Below are 26770 nucleotides of genomic sequence, written 5' to 3'. Positions count from 1 at the left end.
CACTACCTCCCCTGGCAAGCTGTTCCAATGTTTATCCTCACTGCTATGAAATTGTGACACATTTCAAGGTTGAATTTGTCCCCCTTCCAGCTATTGGATCTTGTTATGCTTTTTGTCAGCAAGTCTGAAAAGCCAACTACTATATTTTCCATGTGTATCTACACACACAGTGATCAAATCACATCTCAACACTCTCTTCAATAAACTGAGCTCCTTAATCCTCACATTGTAAAGTTTGTTCTCCAGCTCCTGCTTGAATCATCTTTGTGGCCCCTCTTTTGAACTCTCCACAGTATTGCAACACCCCTCTTGAAGTGTAGACAGAAGAATGGGACACATTATTCTAGTAGCTGTCTTACTAGTGCTGTTTACAGAGACAAGATCATGTCCCCACTGCTATTTGATATTTCTCTTTTTATACATCCAAGAATCCCATTAGCCCTTTTAGCCACAGCATTGCACTGAAATCTCATGTTGAGGCAAATATTTATGGTGACCCTGAAGTCCTTCTCTGAATTAATGCTTTCCAATAGAGTCTCCCATCTGATAGGAATAACCTGCATTGTTGGTTCCCAGATGTATTAACCCACATTTGGCTGAATTAAAATGTATTATTCTGGTTTCTGACCATTTAACCAGGTAATTCAGATCACTCTGAAACAGCAATTTATCCTCCTAATTATTTACTACCCCATCAATCTTTGTGTCATTAGCAAACTGTACCAGCTAATATTTTAAATCATTGTCTAGATTGTTGATAAAAATATTAAATAGAATTGGACTGAGAACTGCTCCATGCGGGATTCTGTTAGAATTTAGAATACTATTTAAAATACCCATTATCCATGACAATATCTATTACAATACCAAATAAACCGAATATCAATCACCAATTATTATAACTTAAAATGCACTAAATCCTAATTTTAATATAAAATAAAGCAAAAAGAATACATAAAATTGAAAATGAATAATGAAATAAAAATAAAAAAGTTGAAATCAAAATCAAACATTTTGATTGATCCAAAACAGCTTTATTTAATTTGATTTCGTGGAAAATTTCAAAATTTTATCTTTTGTTCCAATTCAGTACAATTTTTTTTAAATGTCAGTTTCCTATTGAACAGAAATTCTGAGTTTTGCCATCTTTATTTGTGGACGGAAGTGAATTCCAAAGTCAAGGATTCCTCACAATGAATGCCTAACTCCTCGTATACAGGGGACTCTAGTCCAAGCACTTTGACTAATCTAACTGTGGCAGTATTGCACAGAAAAACATGGTCTCTCCGGACAACAGTTCTCATAGCAATTGGGGCCAGATTTTCACAAGAATTCTGCTCCTATTTAGGCACCAAAATAAAAAGCCAGATTTTCAGAAGGGCTCAGCACACTGGATGAGTTCTTTTGAACATCTGGCCATAAATTTCACTATTGGAGCTATTCAGAGCTGAGTACTTTTGAAAATCAATTATGTGCACTGAGCACCTGAAAATCTGGCCTTGGGGGCTTTTTTGAAAACCTTGTTCTCAGGAGCTTATATTTGTTTTGATGGGGTTCTCCTGGTATTTTTGTTGGGTTTTTATTTTGTTATATATATGCTGCTATGTATTTATGTTAGAGAAGGCAGGGTCAAAGAAATGCATCTTGCACTTGGAGCGGAAAGCGAGGAGGTTTGTGATGGGTCTTAGTTCCTGGGGGAGTTCATTTCACAGAACCAGACCAGACACCAAGAAATCTCTGTCTCTTGCACAGACAATCCTTACCCTTATCAGAGAGAGTTCCATTATGCCAGAGGAGTGTACTTGTTGATCGTGATCTTCATCCTGGAGCTGTGGATGGGTTTTTAGACGTTCTGGTCCCAGATCATGGAGTGCATTAAACATTATAAATAAGACCTTTAACTTGATAGTTACTAGGTTTACATAGTGATTATGCCTTCTGAAGGAATGAAGTGGCTGAGCTGCTATCAAGAATATGCAATTTTTCATTAAAAATGACCTCCTATATCAGAGGACTCATAGGCTGCAAAGGTGATGGGGATGATCCTGGTGTTTACAACCCTTATTTACTAAATCTAGCTAAAATGATTATTAAGAACAGAATTATGTCTTCTTACATTGCTGCAAGAACATCTATAGATCTTCATAACTCTCTCTCTCTATATATATGAGTATAATAATAGTATTAATAATTATTAATACTTATGCACACATTTGCCAATTCTTTAGTAGATCTCCTCCATGCTCCAGAAACACTTTTATAGATTCAAAACATGTTTGTTTTAACCAGAGATTTTATGTTATATTGAAAAAGATATTGATTTTCATATTTGGTTTATGAATTCAGTTTTTGTCTACTCTAGAGTTGAATATTCATACTAACCTCATCATTTGTAAATGTAGTACACCAGGTTATTGACATTTTGAAATCCAATATTTTAAGAGGAGTTTTCCAATAGCTGTCAGAACTGGTTTCTGTTTGGTCAGTTAAAATATTTCGTTAGTGCACTCCTGGTTGAGATCTTTATCATAATTGGTTGTGTGCTTTAAAATCAGTAATGTGGTTCTGTTGATCTTCCTGAGTGTCTGTCAAAAACTCCAATTAAACTCTAGCACCCAAACATTTACTTACTGGCTGTTGAAACATATTTTCTTTGTTTTTGTTTTTTTCAGTAACAGAGTTGAAGTGTTATGCAAACACAAAACAAATTGTAACAATTAGCCTTAGATCTACTCAAAGAAGACAATGATAGCCGAGAAAATCTACCAGATGGTTCTTTTTAATAAATACATTAATGTCTTTTTTATTTTTCTCCAATTTTGTTGACTAACATGATAACAGAAACTTTCAGACCATCAAACCAGTTTTCACAATCTGCCATTAAGTTTGCATTTCACAGAAATAGTTCTGACAAGCACTAATAGATGAATGTTGGTGCAATAATGAAACAGTATAAGGCATATTTACACCATCCTTACATACAGAACACTGTACACACAAAAAAATCACAGATCTGCAAATTCAATCCTCAAGACATTTTATGCTTATAGGCTTGGCATTAAACAAATATTTACCCAAGCAACAGACAAACCTCTTGTTCTTGTGTGATTTATTTGTAACATTGTGCTCATGCAAAATAGATATTTGCTTTATTGCATTAACATTGAAAGAGTATTGGGATTTGGTTCTGTAACCAGTTCTATCAAATTTAAAACCCTGTTTCTCTCCATCCATAGCAAGGTTGAGTAACTTTTACTGATGACATAAAGTGAGCAGTGATCTGATGATTGGGTTTTTTATTTGATGAGTTACAAAATGACAATGAATCCCAGATGATTATAGTATGAAAACCAACTTTCTTGATCATGCACATTTTATTTTACTAATATAAAATGGTTTAGACCAGATTCATCTTGTATTTGTTTAATTTTTTTTAAAGAAACCGTGTACTATCCAACATCCACTGTTCACAGAAAGAAATAAGCAGCAGGAATCACTCTGACTGCAGAGTGGACCATAAGGAGGACAGCAGTAGGATAGTGGCAACTTTAATAAACATCAAATGCACCAGAGATACTTAATGAGGGAGGCAATTAACTATAACCCATATTTTTGTAAGAGTTCAGACTGCCATGGCCGTTTGCGCTCTGGAAAGTAATCTGGAATATGGATATTTTTAAAATCTTGAATACATTTTTTCATTTCTTCTTCAACACTCAGCTTCTCACATACCTTCTTTTTAGAAAGATTTGTTTCTCTAGACTTGCTAATGAGAGTTTGAAAGAGTTCACTGTTCCTGCGTTTGTCTGGAGGTGGCATCCACTGCACTGGGGCCTTCTTTGATGGACGATCCAAAGTTAGAGTATTTGGCTGGTGTGCTGTTGACTGTTGGGTGCTAGCAGCATTTTCTTGAGGAGTGCTAGCCTCTGAATGGCTGTCACAACTAGAGGTGGACAACTCATTGCAGGAAGTCCCACTTTCGCTTCCTTTGTCTGTGACTTTGTCATGCTTCCTTTCTTCGTGTTCTTGTTTGGGAGAGACTGTTCTCTGAGGTGGTCCTAAAAATAGCAACAAAAAAAAATTATAAACATTAACTAGACAGCAACTTAAACAGAAAATTAGGCTCTGTTTTTACAATTTTTAACACTATTTTGTGACACACTTTTGTAAACTACAGATCAGGTTCTCAGCTGGCATAGGATGGTGTGGCTTCATTTTATTTGCTAGCACTATGCCATATTATCACAACTGAGAGTCTGGACCTACCTTTCTGTTCAATATGAAGTTAACACAATAGTCTCCCTACTGAAATATATTTCCATGTCAAGAATAAATTCATCTCTTGGATTCTTCTGCAGGCAATGAAATGTGCATAATGTTGACAGATTATCTGCACCAGAAATCCCTCCAGGCATGTTTAAATGAGCTATTTTGCCATTATACTCCAAGTAGCTTATTATGGAAAACTAGATTGTTGGAGTATTAGGAAAATAATGCCATACAATTTGCAAAACTTGTCCTTTGCTTAAGTAAAAAAGGTCCTAGGGTTCTGGTTATGTTTTAGGAAACTCTGGGTTATTATGTTCTAACACATATCCACTAGTTCTGTGTTCTGTAGATGTCACCATTGCACTGAAGCACCTGACTCAAAGCAATACTATTCTATAGGTAGCATCATATATGCTACTAATGAAGAGTCTCGGGGCCTGATTCTTATCACATACTTGTTTAGTATTAGTGTCTGTGATGTCTACCACATCTACATAATCTCCCTTGGGTTGTTTACCAGAGAGGCAGAAGGGCAGTTTTGTAGGTCACAAGACTTCATAGTAGACTTGGGTGAACATATTTTTTGCATGGATATTTGCTCAGATAAAAAAAAAAGGAATGTGCTTTGCCTGTATTCATGCCCCCCTTCTTTGTTTGCTTTCCATGTAGATTCTATCAAACAAAGGTACTGACAGAAATGATTGATAAATCTATCCACAATATTACAAAATATTCATGGAAAGTGAACATTGGATTCCTAAATGTAATTACTTGTACTGAAAACCTGATTCTAAGAGCTATGCTCATCCAGACTGGAAACAGAAACAATCTCTTGGGTCCTGTATGTTCAACCATAGCTAACCAACGCAGCTCAAATATGGAATTTCAGATAAGAATATTTCAATGAATTATCCACAATCTATAGACCAAGAATTATTAGCGGAAAATATTCTCTAAATAAGTCTGAAAAAACAGCTGCTCATGGAAAATTCGCAAACAGAAAAAGCTAAACTATCTGAACAGGTTATGGAAAATTCTCTCAAGCTCTGTTTCCTACAATAAAAAAATGTCAAGTTGGGAACGCTAGAAGAATTGTGATATTACCACTAATTCATATTTTACTTTGAAGGACAGATATTTGTTTCTTTTAAACATTCATAGATCAGACTCAAAATTAGGGTGAGCATATTCAAATCCAAATTATTTGGCTGCTTCCTCTGCAGATGCACTGGAGAAGAAAGGAGTTGGCTTGGAGAGTCTCTCTGTTTAGTGTACACCCTCTCTGAGCTTCTATAATTCAGCCTATTACATTTATTTCAAATGTTGCTTTTACTGTGTGTACAGTAGTGAAACTGGTAATGATCTTTCTTCTCCACTCACAGTTTTTTTATTCATACAGTATGTCTCAGGTTTTTTCTGTTTGTTTATGAGTAGATTTGCTTTTACAGGAGATTGTTATACTGCAGAGTTCTCATAAAAGTTGCAAGCATATGCATAGATCATTAAGACACTTCAGGTTTTCTATTTTGATGAACTATTAAAAGGGTGTTAGGAGCAGAAGAATCTTATTTCCTCCACAGTACAGAAGTTACAGCTGAATATGACACATATGGATAAATATAGAGATGGAAATAAATATCATGATAATTTGAAAATAAAAAAAAATATTCAACACATCACTTGTGTCCAATATACAGTAATGGAAAACATATCAGGAAACAAATAATTCTGTTAAATACACAGATTAGATAAAGTGTTAGCTAATAGAGCAGGTCAGGCAATAATGATTTTTCTAGCACATTTTTTTGACAAAAAATGAAACACTTCTAATAAATACTTGCCATTTTTGTCAAACAATAAAAACAAATATCAGTGTGATTTTTTTTCAGTTTTAAACAAAAAACTGGAAGAAAGTTGTGTTTTGATTTTTTCAATGATAACCTGAACATTTTCAATTTAAATGTTTTTGTGGAAAATTGTTTTATCAAAAAGCCATTTTTCATCTAAAAAAAAAAGTTTTGACAACATCTGAGGATCTGCTCCCAAAAGTTCATCAATGTTTTTAAAAAATTTATGTGCAAAAAGTGTTAGGGTGAAAACCTGGCCCCATTGAAGTCAATGGCAAAATACCAATTGACTTGAATGGGGCCAGGGTTTCATCCTGATCTTTCTATAGTGAAAACATTATATGACCCTAAATCTCATTTATATTAAGACTTCTATACACTATTCTGAGAAGAAAGGGACCTTAAAGTGGATAGGAATGTGATTAGGGCCCTTTTATTCTGTCAGGGCAATGTAAAGGAGCCTTAGCATAAAGGAAAATCAGGACTATAATCATTTGCCTTCCAGTAACTCAAAAATGTGAAACAGATTTTGCGTTTTTTAAAATCATCTTTGGGTGAACCATGTTAAAAACATTCAACCCAAAAGGAAAATCTCCGAGAAAGTTTGAATATGTGAAAAGAGGGGGTTATAACAAAAGCCCTACTGTAACCTTACTGTTTGCTATTAGTCAAAAGCTGTAATAGTAAAGTGCTTAAGGAATCATTATAGAGAAACTAAAGGAAATGGTGAGAATCATAAAAGTATCATGAGGATTATGAAAATGGGCAAAGCAAGATATGTCCCTTGATTTATTCCATTAGGTTTTATTATGTTCAGATGATAAAAGGACAAAATGATTTTTCCATAATAATTCTAGTTCTGTACTCAGCGCAGGGGAGAGGGATCTCACTTGCCTAACATCAACAAAACATTTGGTAGTGGGCTGAGTACAGTCAGATCTTCTTATTATGTACAGAAGTGTTCAGATGTTCAGGAATGTTTATTTGCTGCTTGAACACATGGACGGTTCAAAGCAAAGAGTGTGTATGTGATTGCACACTTGATGAAGCCTTTTATTTTAATCTCTTTACCTGCCTTTGTATGATAAAAAGACTCACAAATATTGCTGCAGCGGGCACAATTCCTTCAGGGGAAATTACCCTTTAATAGTGTTAAGCTCAATGGTGTGTGAATGGTTATGTAGTATTTGAAGAGAATGAATCGATTTATCTTTAAGATTAGGACCACATGCCTGTGAGTGATAAGTGCTTTGTATCAAAAAAAGAATTAAAAGAAAACCTTGTGTCATATTTACTCCATCTGGTGTAAACCTGGAATCAAGACAGTCTTTACAATATCTTTTACCTAAACACCTTTTTGAAAAGGTAAGATGGCATAAGTGATGAGGACTCCTTGAGGAAAGCCATCTGGGTGGGGACTTTCATCCATTCATTTCTAATTACTGCCTCTTGATTTATACATAGTAATCCTGTCTAAATATATAAAGAGGGGGATTTATTTGGTATGAGATAGGTCAGACAATGGACACCACTATCCAATCTAATCTTTTCTTCAGGATATCACACATGCATATTTTTTTGGATGTATTGCTTTTCCAAGAGGGTTTTTTATTAGATATAGCATTACCTACAAGGGAAAACACTGAGTGAAACTGTTTTACTGGAAAGTCATCTTCTTCCAGGGAAATCAACTAGTCCAAAAACTGTCTAGTTTTATGTCTTATTAGTAATAAATCTGTAATTTTTTTAAAAAAATATTATGCCTATTGTGAAAAATGCCATTTCCTGGCAAGTAGGTTACACAAGGCAACCATAAAAATGAGGGCAAGCTGCAGCATTGCACATCCAGCCAAACAGAAAGGAAATACATTGAAGATGATTTACTGGGGAGATGCAGACAGCCAGAACACTGACATGGTACCTCCTCCCAAAATGGTTTCCTACACACCCCAGAGGGTTGGGAGAAAGCTATGTTGGAAGATACAAGAAGAAAGGAAATGAGGGTGGGGAAAACGTAATATAGAAACATTGAAAGACAAGTCAGGAACAATCAGCATCCACCAATGCCTACTACAAGCACAAGAAGTGCATTGAATTCTGCATACTTGGAACCTAATTGACAACCCTAGTTTAGTTCTGTAAAGCAGTGTTTCTCAACCTGTGTGATGATGATAAAGTTAATCATGTATATGCAAGTGGAGCTGGTTGGGAATTTTTGATTAAATGTGTTTTCATCAGAGAATGCTGATCTGTCAAAATTGAAGCGTTCACAGAAAACATTTCTGGTTCCACAAAAAGTCCATCCAGAAAGTTTCTCTGGTCTAGGATAGAATAAGAAGACCCATGCCAGAATAGCTCTGGCTGAACTGGAGCAGTGACTTGAACCTGGATGTTCCATATCCCAAGTGAGCTCTATAACCACTATGCTATAAAGTCAGTCTCTCTTTCTCTGAACCAATCAATATTTCATTATTTATACAAAGTGAGATAGCTTCAATGAGAGAGATCAAGAGAAAGATATGGGAGGCCCAGATTCAAGTCCCTGCTCTGAATCACATCCCATGTGAATGCCCTAAACACAAGACTATTGGCTATTCTGGAATGGGTCTCTCTCTTGCTCGCACTCACACGCCTATTTTTTTGCCACAAATTTTTTTGAAAGGTCTTGTTTCCATTGTGCTTCGTAACAAAAACAAATTCCCAAACCTCAATAATTTCTGTGAAACAGAATTCTCATTTTCCAGCCAGCCCTACGTGGAAGCAAGAATCACCACAGTTAAGGAGCTAATCACATTTACACCCCAAGTTACCTCTGATTTTAGTGGGAGCTTCCAGTTACTCAGCACATGTGAAAATCAATCCACTTACGGAGATGCTTAAATATGAATTTAAGACATCCATGTCTAAGAATCTTGGTCCTAATCATTTGTTTTAAGAAATCTTTATTCAGAACTTGTATTAAGTTTTTTCCTGCTTTATTGTCAAAGGTCCTATTATTGTAATTTGTTCTGACAATATAATCACCACTTTGCAGTACACAAAAATCAACACAGTTCTTATTGTCCCTTTTTTCCTATATTTTTTAAAATATAATTTCAAACAATTTTATTTGTTAATTTTTTCAGTTCCCATGCTATTTTCTCACATTTTTCTTTGTTAACTATTATTTTACAAGCCCTAGAAAAAATGCCTAATCTTCACCACTCGCTCTTCCATTTTTCATAATTTTCTTTCCTACAAACATGTGTAACAAAATAATGTTAATGTGAATTTGCATCATATGTAAAAACATGTTAACAGAGACTTGGCAGAATACCAAGCATGAGCTCTGGTATTAGAAAATGGCTCACATTAGAGAAATCATGCCCTAGATAACACTGATCTTGGAAGTCTGTATATAGTGTTACATTGTACTAATGACAGTATAAACAATTACTGACTGTGCCTTTGGATAAATTCAGATGGAACTATTAGAATTATAGCAATAACCTGCAAATTTCATTGTCAGAACTAATTTATTTTGTCTTATTTTCTTTCCCTGCTTGGACTGCCATAAAGGAGGATTGACCAGCAGGTGAAACAATTACTTGGGAATACTGTCACAGAGAAAAACACAATGCTGCAATAGCATCACTCAATACATATTCATAAGTAGCCATTTAAATTGTATACAAGCTCATTCAGTACTATACTCACTTCACTAATTAGGATTTTCATTCCATTTCAACAGTGAGAGTTTTCCTAAGTTTTTGTTGTGCAATTAGATAAAACTCACAAAAGAATACAAAATATGAACAAAAACTATAGATAAGTTTGATTTGGTATCAAAACAGATGTTTCTTCTCTCCTGTAACAGTCGTACACTTCGCAACATTTGCTATTTTGAAATCTCATAAGAACGGCCATATTGGGTCAGACTAAAGGTCCATCCAGCCCAGTATCCTGTCTGCCAACAGTGGCCAATGCCAGATGTGCCAGACGGAATGATCAAATGATCTCTCTCCTGCCATTCATCTCCATCCTCTGACAGAGGCTAGGGACACCATTCCTTACCCATCCTGGCTAATAGCCATTAATGGACTTAACCTCCAGGAATTTATCTAGTTCTCTTTTAAGCTTGTTATAGTCTTAGCCTTCACAACCTCCTCAGGCAAGGAGTTCCACAGACTGACTGTGTGCTGTGTGAAGAAGAACTTCCTTTTATTTGTTTTAAACCTGCTGCCCATTAATTTCATTTGGTGGTCCCTAGTTTTTATAATATGGGAACAAGTAAATAACTTTTCCTTATTCACTTTCTTCACACCACTCATGATTTTATATACTTCTATCGTATCTGAAAAGTCCTAGCCTCTTTAATCTCTCCTCATATGGGATCTGTTCCAAACCCCTAATAATTTTAGTTGCCCTTCTCTGAACCTTTTCTAATGCCAGTATATCTTTTTTGAGATGAGGAGACCACATCTATATGCAATATTCAAGATGTGAGTGTACCATGGATTTATATAAGGGCAATAAGATATTCTCCATCTTATTCTCTATCCCTTTTTTAATTATTCCTAACATCCTGTTTGCTTTTTTGACTGCCACTGCACACTGCGTGGACGTCTTCAGAGAACTATCCATGATGACGCCAAGATCTCCTTCCTGATTAGTTGTAGCTAAATTAGCCCTCATCATATTGTATATATAGTTGGGGTTATTTTTTCCAATGTGCATTACTTTACATTTATCTACATTAAATTTGTGGATCTCATCCATAATCTCATGCATAACCAAAGAAGTAGTGGTGTTTTTTTTACAGTAACACAAGGAGGGCTTGTTTTAAATACCTTCCATTAACCTTACATCTAACTAAGAGCACACAAGCCAAAGTCTGCTCCTAGCCGCAGCAGGCAGTTTTCTGTTTTGATCAGCATTCAGAACTTTGCATTGTTGCCTGAGGAGGATGACTTTTTAAACTGTCAAGCCACACTCAACACCCTTACATAACAAAAGCAGTTGCTCCATGCATAATCAGGGCTATATTATGGGTGTAGAAGCTGCATCCCCACCAGCAGATGTGCGTAGGTACCAACAATGATACACAGCAATATTATGCAGAGTGCTGAGGTAGGTAGAAATGGATGGGTGGAATCCCTAGGTAGGGATGTTGGGTGGATGCACTGAGGAATGGCCCCTACACTTTATTTTTGGAGGTCCAGTGTGTGTTCCCTCCAGTGACTATCCTTGGACCCACCTGCTGATATGAAAGAATGGGTGAAATCACAAACCTTAAGAATTTGTCTAGAAGCTCAGTCACTTACACAAGCACCTGATTTCTGGCTGTACTCTACATAGTGATATAGAAAGGAGAGGGGATCCACGTGCCCTCTCTTGCTTAGCTTTGCCCAGCTGTTGAGAGGAACCCTGGCAGAATCGTTGCATCTGACTCCCCTCAACTTACAGTGATGTAGATCAGGAGTAACTCCACTGAACTTAATGGACTTATTAGCGTTGCCACCTCTGAGGCAGCCAGTCTGTGAAGGGGGCAAGGTCCCTGGGCTGGGGAGAACTATTGGGAGGAGCTCAGATCTTTGAAAATTATTTAGATTTGGAGGGATTTAGGTGTGGTCTAGGGAGTCACTTCCCCATTAGCTGGTGTTTGTCCCAGCACACTGCACATATGCAGGGTGGGCTCGGGTGCTGGTCAGGAGGCCACGGCATGCTCCCAGCCATGACGTGTGCAGCTGGTAGTTAAGATCACTGTACATGTAGCTGCACAGATGCACAGCAAAAAATGCAGTAAATTATTTCTGCTGACCGGCAACTGTTCTGGCACTAAAAAAATCAGCCAGGCTGCTCAAAAACTGGCCAGTAGATAGCATGTAACAAAACTGTTTGTGGCTGACAAACTGAGAAAAGTAAGGATAGTCATAACAGAGGCTCCAGTTCTGTCAACCAGATGTAACAGGATTAATATATCAGAATCCTTGTTTCTAATAGTTCCCTTCCATTTGAGTTGGACTCTGCAGACATTATTTTAACAACCTCCTTTCATTTGGTTTTCTTTAGACTTAAAGTAAGTGTAGTGGCCTCCCCCTGAGCCTTATGGGGAGGGATGACACTTCTGCCCTCGGTGGAGCCGAACCAGCTACAGCACCCCCCACCCACTGGAAGCAGAGAGGCAAGACAGGAAGTTTAAAAGGCGGGCCCTACAGCTCAGTTGTGAGAGAGTCAGGGAAGGGTGCAGACATCCCTTGCCCACTGCCAAGCTCTGCACCAGAGACCGAGCTCTACAGTGCCAAAGACCCAGAGGAGATGTCAGAACTGCCAACTGACCAATACCCAGAGCAGCTACTGGGACTGCCGCTGGCCATGTACACTGGGGAGATGGAGGAACTCCAGGAGACAAAGGTACACTCAGAAGGGGTAGTAGGAAGTAGCCTAGGGACACCAGAAATTAGTCCAGTTGGATCCTTGCTGACCCAGTGATGGAACCTTCCACCACTGCCAGAGACCCAGTGGAGTAGGGTGGGACAAAGTTCCCGTACCCCCTGCTGTCACCTCCAACCCCTGGGTTGGCAGCCTACCCACCTTAGGCTGGATGGCTCGCATTTGCTTATTGCTCTGCCCTGCCCAGAGGGCAAGAACTCTTAGGCCTTGTCTACACTACAGAGGTTTGTCAACAAAAGTCAGCTTTTGTTGACAAAGCAGTGGGGATGTACACGCTGCAATGCTCCTTTCGCCGACAAAACTCTCCTGGCTTTGCTGACAAAATAAAACCACCTCAGCAAGAGGCATAGAGCTTTTTGCTGCAAAGTTACATTGACAAAGTGTCAGTGTAGATGCTGCGCTCCAGGAGATGCCCCACAGTGACCAGCCTCACCACTCTGCTCAGCAGTTAGAACTCCACTGCCCTACACCCAGGTACACAGGCTTCTGGCCCTCCCACTTTAAAGGCCCAGGAATTTTTAAATTCCACTTCCTGTTTGCCCAGCATGGACCGCTCACATCACATCTTCCCAGCTGATCTTGGTGACTCCACGTAGCAAATGCTTTCCCACTTAGATTCATAGACTTTAAGGTCAGAAGGGACCATTATGATCATCTAGTCTGACCTCCTGCACAAAGCAGGCCACAGAATCTTACCCACCCACTTTATAACAAACCCCTAACCTATGTCTGAGTTATTGAAGTCTTCAGATTGTGGTTTGAAGACCTCAAGCTGCAGAGAATCCTCCAGCAAGTGACCCGTGCCCCATGCTGCAGAGGAAAGCGAAAAACCTCCAAGGCCTCTGCCAATCTGCCCCGGAGGAAAATTCCTTCCCGACCCCAAATATGGCAATCAGTTAAACCCTGAGCATGTGGGCAAGACTCGCCCACCAGCACCCAGGAAAGAATTCTCTGCAGTAACTCAGATCCCATCCCATCTAACATCCCATAACAGACCACTGGGCATACTTACCTGCTGATAATCAAAGATCAATTGCCAAAATTAATTGCCAAAATTAGGCTATCCCATCATACCATCCCTTCCATAAACTTATCAAGCTTAGTCTTAAAGCCAGATATGTCTTTTGCCCCCACTACTCCCCTTGGAAGGCTGTTCCAGAACTTCACTCCTCTAACGGTTAGAAACCTTCGTCTAATTTCAAGTCTAAACTTCCTAGTGTCCAGTTTATACCCATTTGTTCTTGTGTCCACATTGGTACTAAGCTTAAATAATTCCTTTCACTCCCTAATATTAATCCCTCGGATATATTTATAAAGAGCAAGCATATCCCCACTCAACCTTCTTTTGGTTAGGCTAAACAAGCCCAGCTCTTTGAGTCTCCTTTCATAAGAGAGGTTTTCCATTCCTCGGATCATCCTAGTAGCCAGTCTCTGAACCTGTTCCAGTTTGAATTCATCCTTCTTAAACATGAGAGACCAGAACTGCACACAGTAGTCCAGAAGAGGTCTCACCAGTGCCTTGTATAACGGTACTAACACCTCCTTATCTTTGCTGGAAATACCTCGTTTGATGCATCCTAAAACTGCATTCGCTTTTTTAACGGCATATCACATTGGCGGCTCATAGTCATCCTGTGATCAACTAATACTCCGAGGTCCTTCTCCTCCTCTGTTACGTCCAACTGATGTGTCCCCAATTTATAACTAAAATTCTTATTATTAATCCCTAAATGCATGATCTTGCACTTTTCACTATTAAATTTCATCCTATTACTATTAGTCCAGTTTACAAGGTCATCCAGATCTTCCTGTATGATATCCCGGTCCTTCTCAGTGTTAGCAATACCTCCCTGCTTTGTGTCATCCACAAACTTTATTAGCACATTCCCACTTTTTGCGCCAAGGTCAGTAATAAAAAGGTTAAATAAGATTGGTCCCAAAACTGATCCCTGAAGAACTCCACTAGTAACCTCCTTCCAGCCTGACAGTTCACCCTTCAGTACGACCCATTGTTGTCTCCCCTTTAACCAGTTCCTTATCCACCTTTCAATTTTCATATTGATCCCCATCTTTTCCAATTTAACTAATAATTCCCCATGTGGAACCATGTCAAATGCCTTACTGAAATCGAGGTAAATTAGATCTACTGCATTTCCTTTGTCTAAATAATGTTACCTTCTCAAAGAAGGAGATCAGGTTGGTTTGGCACGATCTACCTTTTGTAAAACCATGTTGTAATTTGTCCCAATTACCATTGACCTCAATGTCTTTAACTACTTTCTCCTTCAAAATTTTTTCAAAGACCTTACATACTACAGATGTCAAACTAACAGGCCTATAGTTACTTGGATCACTTTTTTTCCCTTTCTTAAAAATAGGAACTATGTTAGCAATTCTCCAGTCGTATGGTACAACCCCTGAGTTTACCGATTTATTAAAAATTATTGCTAATGGGCTTGCAATTTCATGTGCCAGTTCCTTTAATATTCTTGGATGAAGATTATCTAGGCCCTCCGATTTTGTCCCATTAAGCTGTTCGAGTTTGGCTTCTACCTCAGATGTGGTAAAATCTACCTCCATATCCTCATTCCTATTTGTCATCCTTCCATTATCCCTAAGCTCCTCATTAGCCTTATTAAAGACTGAGGCAAAGTATTTATTTAGATATTGGGCCATGCCTAGGTTATCCTTAACCTCCATTCCATCCTCAGTGTTTAGCAGTCCCACTTCTTCTTTCTTTGTTTTCTTCTTATTTATATGGCTATAGAACCTTTTACTATTGGTTTTAATTCCCTTTGCAAGGTCCAACTCTACATGGCTTTTAGCCTTTCTCACTTCATCCCTACATGTTCTGACCTCAATAAGGTAGCTTTCCTTGCTAATCCCGCCCATCTTCCACTCCTTGTAGGCTTTCTGCTTTTTCTTAATCACCTCTCTGAGATGCTTGCTCATCCAGCTTGGTCTACAACTGTTGCCTATGGTTTTTTCCCCTTTCTTGGGATGCAGGCTTCTGATAGTTTCTGCAACTTTGACTTGAAGTAATTCCAGGCCTCCTCCGCCTTTAGATCCACAAGTTCTTCAGTCCAAGCCACTTCCCTAACTAATTTCCTTAATTCTTTAAAGTTAGCCCTTTTGAAGTCAAAAACCCTAGTCCCAGATCTATTTTTGTTTATCCTTCCTTCTAGTTTGAACTGAATTAGCTCATGATCACTTGAACCAAGGTTGTCCCCTACAACCATTTCTTCTATGAGGTCCTGACTACTCACCAAAACCAAAATCCCCTCTTGTTGGTTCTTCAACTACTTGGTGAAAAAATTCATCAGCTATCACATCCAGAAAAATCTGAGCCCTATTATTGTTACTAGCACTTGTCCTCCAGTCTATATCTGGGAAGTTAAAGTCTCCCATGATCACACAATTCCCATTAGTGTTTACTTCATTACAAACATTAATGAGGTCTCTATCCATATCCAAATCAGATCCCAGCGGTCTGTAGCACACCCCAAGCACTATCTCAGGGGAGGCTCTAGTAGCTTTCTTTCCCAGTGTGATTTTTGCCCAGACAGACTCTGTCCTATCCATTCCATCACTTCTTATTTCTTTACAGTTAACCTCATCATTGATATACAATGCTACTCCACCACCTTTGCCTTTATTTATCTTTCCTAAACAGCACATAGCCTTCAATACCTGTACTCCAGTCATGGCTACTATTCCACCATGTTTCTGTTATCCCTATAATATCCGGTTTCACTTCCTGCACCAGTAGCTCTAGTTCCTCCATTTTGTTACCTAGTCTCCTCGCATTAGTGTACAGACATCTTAATTTTTGCCGTTTGGCTTCACTGACATTCTTTACCCGGTTAGGCATAGACATTCTACCACCAGCATCACCTATTAGACTGGTATCTACATTACCCTTCCTCCTTATGTCAATTCTTCTGCCCACGGCTGTATCCTCTCTTACTTTGTTTTCTTCCCTCTCAAGGTTAAATTCCGTCGTGGAGATTACCTGGACATCTCCCAACCATCTCCCCAAAATTCCTAGTTTAAAGCTCTCTTAATCAGTTGTGCCAGCCTCCATCCTAGAAGTCTATTTCCCTCCTTACTCAGGTGAAGTCCATCCCGAGCGAACAGTCTTCTGTCCATAAATGCTTCCCAGTGGCCGTACATCCCAAAGCCCTCCTTATAGCACCACTGCCTGAGCCATCTGTTGATCACCATAATCTTGTCACTCCTTTGTTGCCCTTCTCTAGGAACCGGCAGAATCCCACTGAAGATCACCTGAGCCTCGATTTCCTTAAGCGTCTTCCCCAGTCTGGCATAGTCTCCCTTGGTACGTTCCAGCAAGAATCTAGCCGTATCATTCGTTCCCACATGAAGGACAATCAACAGATTCTTTCCCGCTCCCATTAGGATCCTTTTCAGCCTCAGGGCCACATCCCGTATCTTAGCACCCGGCAGACAGCAACCCTTCTGTTCTCTGGATCAACTCTAGTTACAGGCCTGTCTATTCTTCTCAGTAAGGAGTCCCCAATCACGTAGCTCTGCCTTTTCCTGGTGACAGTGTGATTCTCTGGTCTATCCCCTGCACCCTCTGGCTGCAAGTCCTCTCGATTCCTATTCACCCTTGCAATCCTCCGCAACCCTTCCCGTATCCTCCTGGGGCTCATATTTGGTGTTGTCTCCATTGACTCTTCCCCTCTTCCTATAGGATTAGCTGCTCTTCTCTTCTTCCTTGCCCTCTCACTTTCAGCGAACACCTGCTGTGCCCCTTCTTTATTTTCCAACTCTGCAAACCTGTTCCTGAGTTCTATTTCTCCTTCACTGGCCCGTCTTTTCCTCTGCCTGGTTCTCTTAGTCACATGCTTCCACCGTCCACTTTCCTCACCCAGCAGTCTCTCCTCAGAATTGTTTGGTCCTGCTGCCATCTGCAAGTCTGAGCTTATCCCTTCAGCCTCCTCATGTCTTTGCTCCATCATCTGCTCGAACCCCCTTCTAAACTCGACCCGAGTTTCCACCTGCATCTCCAGTCCTCGGATCTTTTCTTCCATCAGCTCTATCAGGCAGCACTTCATGCAGACAAAACTCTTTTCAGGTACATGCCGCAGCTTCCACATCCAGTCATCCTCATTGTGTCTTTCACTGCTGCCTCTGTATCAGTCATAGCCTTCCCACCTTAAACCTGTTAGTCCAAGAAACACAGGCACCAGAACACTGGCAGACCACCACCCACTCCCTTCACTATCCTGTCAGTTCCTCTGCCTAGGTCTCTTGGTCTCCCCTGCAACCTCACCTTGGAAACTCCCTCTGAAACTCCCGTTTACAGCTCTGTTTGCTGGCTGCTGTAGAGGAGGCTGTGCAGTCCCAGCTCCACTCCAGCCATAGGAACTTGGATACCTATGGTCAGATTTCTTGTGGCATGTTGGATAAGAGCTATGAATGAAACACACATCAGGACCATGAGAAGCTAAAGGAGCTGAGGCAGGCATACCAGAAGGCAAGGGAGTCAACTCATCGCTTTAATGCTGCCCCGAAGACCTGCTGCTTCTATAAGAAGCTGGATGCCATCCTCGGTAGAGACCCCATCTCCACCATCAAGAGTACCATGGACACCTCAGTGGGGCTGGAGACAGTGGACAGCAGACTCAACCCCAAGGATGAAGTCATGGATGAGGAGGTCGAGTTGGAGAATGATGTGATTTTTTTTTAATTGATGCTGCTCGGTTATATGAGGTAGAGCTGACCTTTGGGTTTGTATATTCTAGAAATGGGTGAAGGGATAGAAATGTACATGACTAGCTGTTTGCATGTGCTTCACATTCTCCTATGTAGCTAAGCAGTATGATGGAACAGTGTGTTAATGCACAATGAGATTTCATGGGAATCCTCTAGAGAGATCTCTAGGCAACTCTCCAGAGGTACTCGCCAATCCTGTGCTGAAGGTTACTTGGCAGAGCTGGTTTGTTCCCTCCCCTGTTGTAGAAACTTTCTAGTGCCAATCGGCAATCACTTGTACAGGCAAGAAGCATAGGGACTGGATCTGAAGTCTCACACATACAGGAGATGCACTTTTGCATCCTTGCTTACCCTCAGGAGTGAGATATTGGCTTCAGTGACCCTGCCTGTGGAAAATGGTAGCAGAATTTACAATATCATTCCTAGTCGCCTGCAGTCACCCCCTTAAAAAAACACCAAGACCCTTTGCCCCATCGTAAGCACCCTCCCATCCCCTGGAGTTGAACTCACCATATTTAGGGATTTGCCAAGCTGTGTGGTTGCCAGGGGACAGTGAGAAATAGATTCATATTTTTAAAAGAGTGCATTTTATTATACTGATTTGATGCTGTGCATGCACTAACCATCATGCTTCTGTTTGTTTCTTTTGCTTCTGAAGATATGACCTTCAGGGGAACCCCATACACACTGGCCAAGCACCTCCACCAGACAAGGAAGCAACCAAGAAAGAGCCAGAAAGACATGTTTCAAGAGGTGCTCCAATGATCAGAGGCCAAAGAACCCAGAAGGCAGGGCATGAACAAAGACTTTAAAAGCAAATTATAAAAGAAACAGGCAGGACAGAAAGGAGAGCCAGGAGGGAGTTTTAATGGGCCAGGAGCAGAGGAGGGAGCAAACTGAGATGTTGAAGTTCCTAATCACGCTGCAGGCAGAATTAATGTGTGCTCAGCCCCCTGCCTGCAGCCGATACAGAACTGCTTTCTATGCCCTCCCCAAACTCTTCCCTGTGGAAGTAGGGAAAGAATTAACAAGGATTTGAAGGGGATTTTAATGCATGTCAGTCGGTTAGCAAGAGTTAGGCCAGCTGTAACCCTAATGACGTGAGACTTCTAGAAGCGAGGATGGTGTGAGGCGAGTATGAAAGAACTGTGTAAAAAGTTATTACGACCTTGCAACTGATAACCAAATATGCAGACTGGTGTCTTCTAGGAGTGAGAAAAATAAGATAGCAGGATGGCTTATGTATAAAAAAAATGCATTTGTTGTTCATTATTGTCTGTATTATTGCTAGTTATTGTCTGTATCAAAGGTTTAAATGCTTGCTGTAATTGTTTACCAGTTGAGAGACCTGTCCGTGACTGGGGCGACCCTGTGTCCTAGGGCATTCTCTCCCTCCATTGTAATTACTGGAGAAATAATAAAGTATTTGATTTTGCTGCACCCAAAGAAAAAGCGAGAACTGAGTTTTTCTCCGACAATTTGGGGGCTCATCCGGGATGGCAACGCCCACGGACCCACAGACGGCTACTACGGATCATTCCCCTTCGAACCCCATGGCGCCACATGAGAGGTATGAGACCTTTTGAAATCTCTATTGGGGTATCGGAGGAGGACTGTCCGTGGGGACGTCTGTCTCTGTTGGGCTCACGCCATCTGAACTTATTGACTGTGCAGCAAGATCAGATGCAAGTGGTATTGGGGAAAGGCCCCAACAAGGTTAGTTTATAGCAGTACTGGGAACTGCTGAATTAGCCAACAAGGTAATGCATAGGTAAATGCATAAGGTAATGCATAGGTAAATGCATTAGGTATGCACCGGTGCTGAGGGGTTTTTACCGCCTCAAGAGGGGTTGTCATACCGCCTCATGGTATTGGGTCAGGACCAGGTAAAGATGCATTGTGGTTAAAAAAAAAAAAAAAGGCCTTGGTGTGTGTGTACACCAGTGTGAGTGACTGTTACTGGAAGACGCCCAGAGTACCCTGTGAAGCGAAAGCTCGTGACCAGGACTACTCTAATGCAAGCCCGGTAACTAGGGGATCTTTAGGAGATCCGACCCACGGTGGGCTGACTCAGCCTGGCATCGTCCGGCGAGGAAGCTACCTGGGTCTAGGAGTGTGTGAACCCATCTTCCCGCCCCTTTTCTTTCCATGTGGGCTACTGACAGTCTGATCATCTCACTGGACGCAATCAGAGTAAGCGGCGCCGTCTCCCAAAGACTAGCCGACGCTCTTTGCTGAAGGGAGGTGTAGGAGAGTTGTGGTCATCCTGATTAGTCTCTCCTGTGTGAGTGCCCTGTAGGGAGAGATCCTCAGTTTATAAGCCGCTAGCGCGGACAGGGCATCCCCCCTGTTTGTGTGATTGGAAAATGGGGGAGAGACAGTCTAAACATTCCACCTCACCCCCTAAGGGTACCCCAGCATATTACATGTACATACATTATGGTCCTAAAACCTGCAGGTATTTAGAGAATTGGAATCTTTACACGCGTGAAAATCTATCTAAACAATGCCCATTAGAAGGTACCTTCAATCTAGATAAGATCATATATCTCAGAGGAGCTTTTAATCACCAAAAAAGCCTCTGACACAGTATGAGCAATTTGTCTAGGAATGGGTTAATTTGAAATTCAGCTTGGCCCAGAGATAAAGAGAAAGTTGCTCTGCGTTCAAGGTCAAGAATCAACACAGACTATGCTAAGTACAAAGAAAAACTGCTTTCGGCCCCAGCTGGCTGTGGGAAAAATATAGACAGAGGCAAACCAAAGGCAATACAAGTTACAGAACATGATTACATTTGCAAAGCTTAACTGTCCAGTGAGATCCAACAGTGTGCCTCTGCGACCCTGTAGCTGGTGTGGCTTGGTGACACTCGAGAAGCCACAGGCAGCTGACCTGGACTGAAATTTCTGAAAGAGACACCACAGGAGATTCCGAGGTGTAAAAGAACAGCCCTCCCAAGAGCGGAAGAATGTTGGAAATTATGGACAAGCTGTATACAGGATAATCTCCCATCCACCTATTCCCCTTCTCTGAACGTTATACACAGACGTGGCCAGTCTGGACATGTGTGAGTATTAAAGTGGCGTAGGGCTTGGGGCATTCATGTTTTTCCTGAGTGATGTGAGAGCGTTCCCAACACTCTCCATTGTTGTTTTATTATTTTTAATGAAGCTTTAAAATTTGGTTATATGGTGTCTTTTCTTTATCTTCCCAATGTCCTGCAGTGTCAGCCTGATCACCTGACATGAGGGATAGATTGGTAACAGAAATTTGTCACAGTTTGGTGAGCAATTGAGAATGGGGGAGCCCTGCAGAATTTACACCATCTATCTGTTTTACCCTTGTTATTTTATGTTTGCTTTGTTTGGTACTGTTGGTGTTATATGTTGAGGATTGCATGATTAAAGGTGTGCCCACTCTCAGCCGCAGCAAGTCTGAGAACTGGAGAGGGGTTTAATATTCCTCTCTCCACCCTGGTTGACCGGGAAGGGTGGCAGGTGGATCTACCCCCAGTCGTAGCAGGACTGGGCAATAGAGTAGTTGGAGAAAAGGGAAGAGATGTGTACTTGATAACTAGAATTGAGCAATTAAGAGCATAGATCATGAACCAGGCAGCAACTCAAACCTGTGCCCAGGGCAAGTTGCAGGCCTTGAGACAGGACTTCCAGTTAGAAAAGGAAGCCCTGGCTAAGCAAGTACTGGTCCTTCAGGGACTTGTTAAAATTTAACCATTTGTGCTCAGCATATGCCGTAACAGCAGTGTGTTTGCCACAAGAGGAAATTGAATAGTTAAATGCCAATGGGCCATGCGTTTCTACCCAGGTGGCAAGCCTCATGAGGGAGGATTCGAATAGCCTTGTGAGTAAGAATGTTTAAGAGAAAAGACCAGTAAGGGTGGGGGCTAGTTGAGAAGCCCACCCTCCTAGCTAAACTGGTAGTGGAACAAGTTGGTGCCCATGGAAGGGACGGTTCAGCGAGAAAAGCAGGATCGGGCCCAAGCGGGCAGGCAACAGACAGAGAGATTGGAAAACAGGTTGGAAAATTTTGAGGGTGTAGTGGAAGGAAGAAGTAAGTAAGTATAAGCATGGGGATTTCAAATACCCAGGACAATACTTGAAATAGGTGATTTGAGTTGATAAAAGTGGCTGTTGGAAGACAAGCAAGTGATTTAAGGGAGAAGTTAACTCTGTAGTTGCTGGAGGGAACAGCAGTTGAACTTTGTAAAAATGCTAAAGAGGAAGGTTCTTGGTGTCTTTGAAATGTTTGTAAATAAATTCTGGTAAAGTTAATTATGTCCCTTTTAAAGTAAGAATCTTTAAGTTGTGAATAGCTTTGGATCCAGAAGCAAGCCAGAAAGCATCTGTATTAATGCAATTTATCTAACTGATAAGGTAGAAGCCACTGAAACCTGGGCTGCCTATGAAACAAATACAAGAAAATATGGGGTAATTCCTCTATTTTTGCCTGAAATCAACAAGGGTATTTGTATATTTTAAGCAATGATTGACTGCCCAGAAGGGGTAGACCTCTGTTTTTTGTCTTTCAGATAATCAAAGAAAACTGATGCCAGCTGAACAGCATTTAATGTACCATACATTTACTGGCATAATAGGAATTATGTTTTGTGTTCTATGTCCTGTCTTGTGGTGTTTGTCTCGTGGCCAGAATTGTTGTGTTTAATATTTTCATGGGATGGTCTGGTTTGGAATCAGGCGGAAGGGTTGGATTGAAATGCAGATACTTGTTTTGTTCAACTTATAATACAAAGTGTTTGGATAAATCAGGAAAATGTGATATACTAAAGTCTAATACATTTCCTTAAGTAAGAAAAAGAAACTTCATTGGCCAGATTGTTAATTGAAAATTGTTGTTAAAATTTGTATTCCAACAGTCTTTGGAAGCAAGGACATGAAAAGTTAACCCACTCCCCATATTGCACATGGGATCTTCTGGCTACCTCAGATTTCTAGCCAGAGGGCTGGGGATGGTGGGAAGCTATTGGACTAGAGGTTATATTGAGTGAACTCCTCCTCAAAGTGGGTGTGCTTGTCCTGGCTTGTTGTTCAAAAGCTCTGTAATAAAGTTATTTTAGTGGAAGGGTATATGTAGCATACATTAAATAATAAGACACTGGCCCCAGACAAGGACACCGCTCACAGCTAAGACTTGGCTGACAACCAAGGAAAAGGGGGGGGATGGTTGCTGCAGTTAACCGAGATTGGTGTGCACCCAGTTTCCCTTCTGTAGCACATTCCTACTGTCAACACTGTGTGATTTGTCAACAGCACAACATTGGTAAAGCTGTTAAAGCTAAGCGGGCAGCCCACCCTCCTCCTTGGGGACCTTTTGTAAATATTCAGATTGATTTTATTCAAATGTCTAAATGTTGTTGTTATGAATATGTATTAATTTTAGTTGATGTATTTACCAATTGGGTTGAAGCTTTTCCTTGCAGGAAAGCAGATGCCAGGACTGTTGTGAAACTTCTGCTTAAAAATTTTGTACCACGTTTTGGCATCCCTGTGAGTATCAACAGTGATCGTGGACTCATTTTACTCATTTTACTTCAGGGGAACCCCATACACACTGGCCAAGCACCTCCACCAGACAAGGAAGCAACCAAGAAAGAGCCAGAAAGACATGTTTCAAGAGGTGCTCCAATGATCAGAGGCCAAAGAACCCAGAAGGCAGGGCATGAACAAAGACTTTAAAAGCAAATTATAAAAGAAACAGGCAGGACAGAAAGGAGAGCCAGGAAGGAGTTTTAATGGGCCAGGAGCAGAGGAGGGAGCAAACTGAGATGTTGAAGTTCCTAATCACGCTGGAGGCAGAATTAATGTGTGCTCAGCCCCCTGCCTGCAGCCGATACAGAACTGCTTTCTATGCCCTCCCCAAACTCTTCCCACACGTTCCTTGCAACTTCCCAGCCTGTCCTGGTACCCTACTCGCTCCACCTCTCTGGACAGCTTTCAAAAAGATAGCTGGACTTACACACAGATATAAGAGCCTACCCTGCCCTTCGTTGTTATCCTCCTTTCCCACCAAGCCTTTTGTGTGTTTTCTTAATTGGTATTTAATAAAAACATACTGCCTAAAAGATAACCAATCTTTATTGGTCTCCTTCACACGGTGGTTGCTGCTAGAATTAATACACAGTGGCAGTTTGATCATTTGTTGAGTACAAATCATGGTCAGGAAGCAATCATCAAAATGTTCATGCAACATGGCAAGTTAACAAAGCATGACAAAATGCTGTATAGAAAGACACGTTAGTGGAGCTTATTGTCAAAATGGTGCCCTAAAGTCTCCCTGATTCAAACAGCCCCTCATTGTGCCCCTCCAATCGCACTGGTATCTGGTTGCTTAAAATCAGGCAATTTACCCCAGGAGAAACTTTTCATCCTTAGACTCAAAAATATTATGAAGTGCACAGCAGTCTGCTATGACCATGGAACTATTTTCCTCATTTAGGTCTAACCTTTCTTAAAGGCAGTGCCAGCATGCTTTTAATCTGCCAAAGGCACATTCTATAGTCATTCTGCACCTGCTCAGTCAATTGGTGAAGTATTCCTTGCTGCTGTCAACATTTCCTGTGTAAGGCTTCATGAGCCATGGGAGTAAGGGTTACACTGGATCTCCCAGGATCACTCTGGGCATTTCAACATGCCCCATTGTAATCTTCTGGTCTGGAAAGAAAGTCCCTGCTTGCAGCTTTTTGTACAGGTACGTGTCTTCAGGAGCACTGGTGTCATGCACTTTCCTGGACCACCTCATATTGATGTTAGTAAAACGGTCACAGTGATCCACAAGCACCTGCAATACTATAGAGAAGTACCCCTTTCTATTGATGTACTCCATCGCAAGATGGTCTGGGGCCAAAATAGGGATATGCATGCCATCTATCACCCTGCCACAGTTAGTGAATCGCATTGCCACAAAGCCATCCACTATTTCATGCACATTGTCAAGAGTCACAGCCCTTCATATCAGAATGCAATTAATGGCCCTTCACACTTGCGTTAACACAGCCCCAATGGTGGACTTCACAACTCCAAACTGATTTGTGACTGATCAGTAGCAGTCTGGAGTTGCCAGCTTCCACACAGCGATCGCCACGTGCTTCTCCATCAAGAGGGCAGCTTTCATTTTGGTGTCCTTGCACCGCAGTGCTGGGGTGAGGTGGGTTTCCCAGGAAGGTGGGTTTCTGCATCTGAAAGTTCAGCAGCCACTGCTCATCATCCCAGACCTGCATAACAATGTGATCCCACCACTCAGTGATTGTTTCCCAAACCCAAAAGCAATGGTCCACCATTTGCAGTTGCTCCATGAATGCCAAAAGTAATCTGATGTTCTTTCTTTCCATGGCACACAGCAGGACAGGTGCCTCTGATTCCTGTTCAGATTGGGTGCTCACAATATACTGCACGACCAGATACAATGTTGTTCATAACACTGACCACAACAGTAGAGAACTGTGCAGGATCCATCCATTCAGACAGAGATGGTGGGTGCACAGTAAACAGGGGCCACTGAAAGGTGCCCTGAAACACAATGAGAAGTCCATAGAATAATGTGATGGAAAAAACTCCATCATGGGATGTTGAGCCCGTACCCATGATGCACTGTGATCCATTCTGCTTTCCCAGAACTCCTAGTTGCAGAAGATGAGGAATAGCTACCCACAGTGCACAGTGCTCTCTCTGTCAATGCTAGAGCACGAACTGTAGATGTGCTCTGCTGACTGAAGGAATGTTGTGTGAACATACACAAGCGATGCAATTATACCAGTTTTTTTATCATCAACGTAACTTGTGTCAACAAAACTCTGTAGTATAGACAAGGTCTTCAACTGCTTGTTGCTCTGCCCCGCCCAGAGGGTGAGAGCCCCAGACTGTGTTTGCTGTCTGCTCCAGCCTAAAGGCTGCAACTAAAGGCTGCTCATTGCTCTGCCTCACCCCGAGTGTCAAGGCCCTTAGACTGGCAGTTGCTATCTACCGAAGCTGGAAGGCTTTGGGCTAAAGACTGCTCTGCCCTGACTTGAGGGTCAGGCCTATAGACTGTGGATAGTTGCCTGCCTCAGCCAGGAGGCCAGGCCAGAGAACGTGTGCTGCTCTGCCCTGATCAGAGGGTCAGAGCCCTAATCTGCTAACTTAGCCCCCCCACACTCCCAATTACTGTGTGATACAGTGAGACAAAGTGGCCTCCCTTGGAGCCTGACTGGGAGGGACACCCACAGAAGCACTAGAGTAAGCTTAAACAAAACTGGAAAAAAAGAAGAAAAATGTGCAGATATGGAGTCTGACATTTGTTGCATGAGATACTGTATCTAATGCCCTGTTGAGAGTTAACTTTCTGTGGTGTTCTTAAATATGCATACACAGCAGGGCTCCAGAGCTGCTTGTGCTCCAAACAAGGTCAGAGATGAGAGATGAATTTTTGGCAGGATTTCTATTACAAAATGAAAGCTTTAGGATTTCTCTTCA

At 41.2% G+C, this 26770-nt stretch overlaps 1 protein-coding gene across 3 annotated transcripts in view; it reads right to left on the bottom strand.

The window, feature by feature from the left end:
- Positions 1-2758: 2758 nt before the first annotated feature.
- KCTD8 (potassium channel tetramerization domain containing 8) overlaps positions 2759-26770 on the bottom strand; it is a 154087-nt gene continuing 130075 nt past the window's right edge. Inside the window, exon 2 of one of the 3 annotated variants that reach the window (XM_039539143.1) lies at positions 2759-4058. In XM_039539143.1, the coding sequence (XP_039395077.1) occupies positions 3598-4058 (461 nt within the window). In that variant the 3' untranslated portion in view covers positions 2759-3597. The remainder of the gene's footprint in view (positions 4059-26770) is intronic. The other 2 variants (XM_039539144.1, XM_039539145.1) reach the window with 2 other exon arrangements.

Source organism: Mauremys reevesii, linkage group 5, assembly GCF_016161935.1.
Source record: "Mauremys reevesii isolate NIE-2019 linkage group 5, ASM1616193v1, whole genome shotgun sequence".
NCBI lineage: Eukaryota > Metazoa > Chordata > Testudines > Geoemydidae > Mauremys > Mauremys reevesii.
This window is presented reverse-complemented; position numbering and strand designations above follow the sequence as displayed.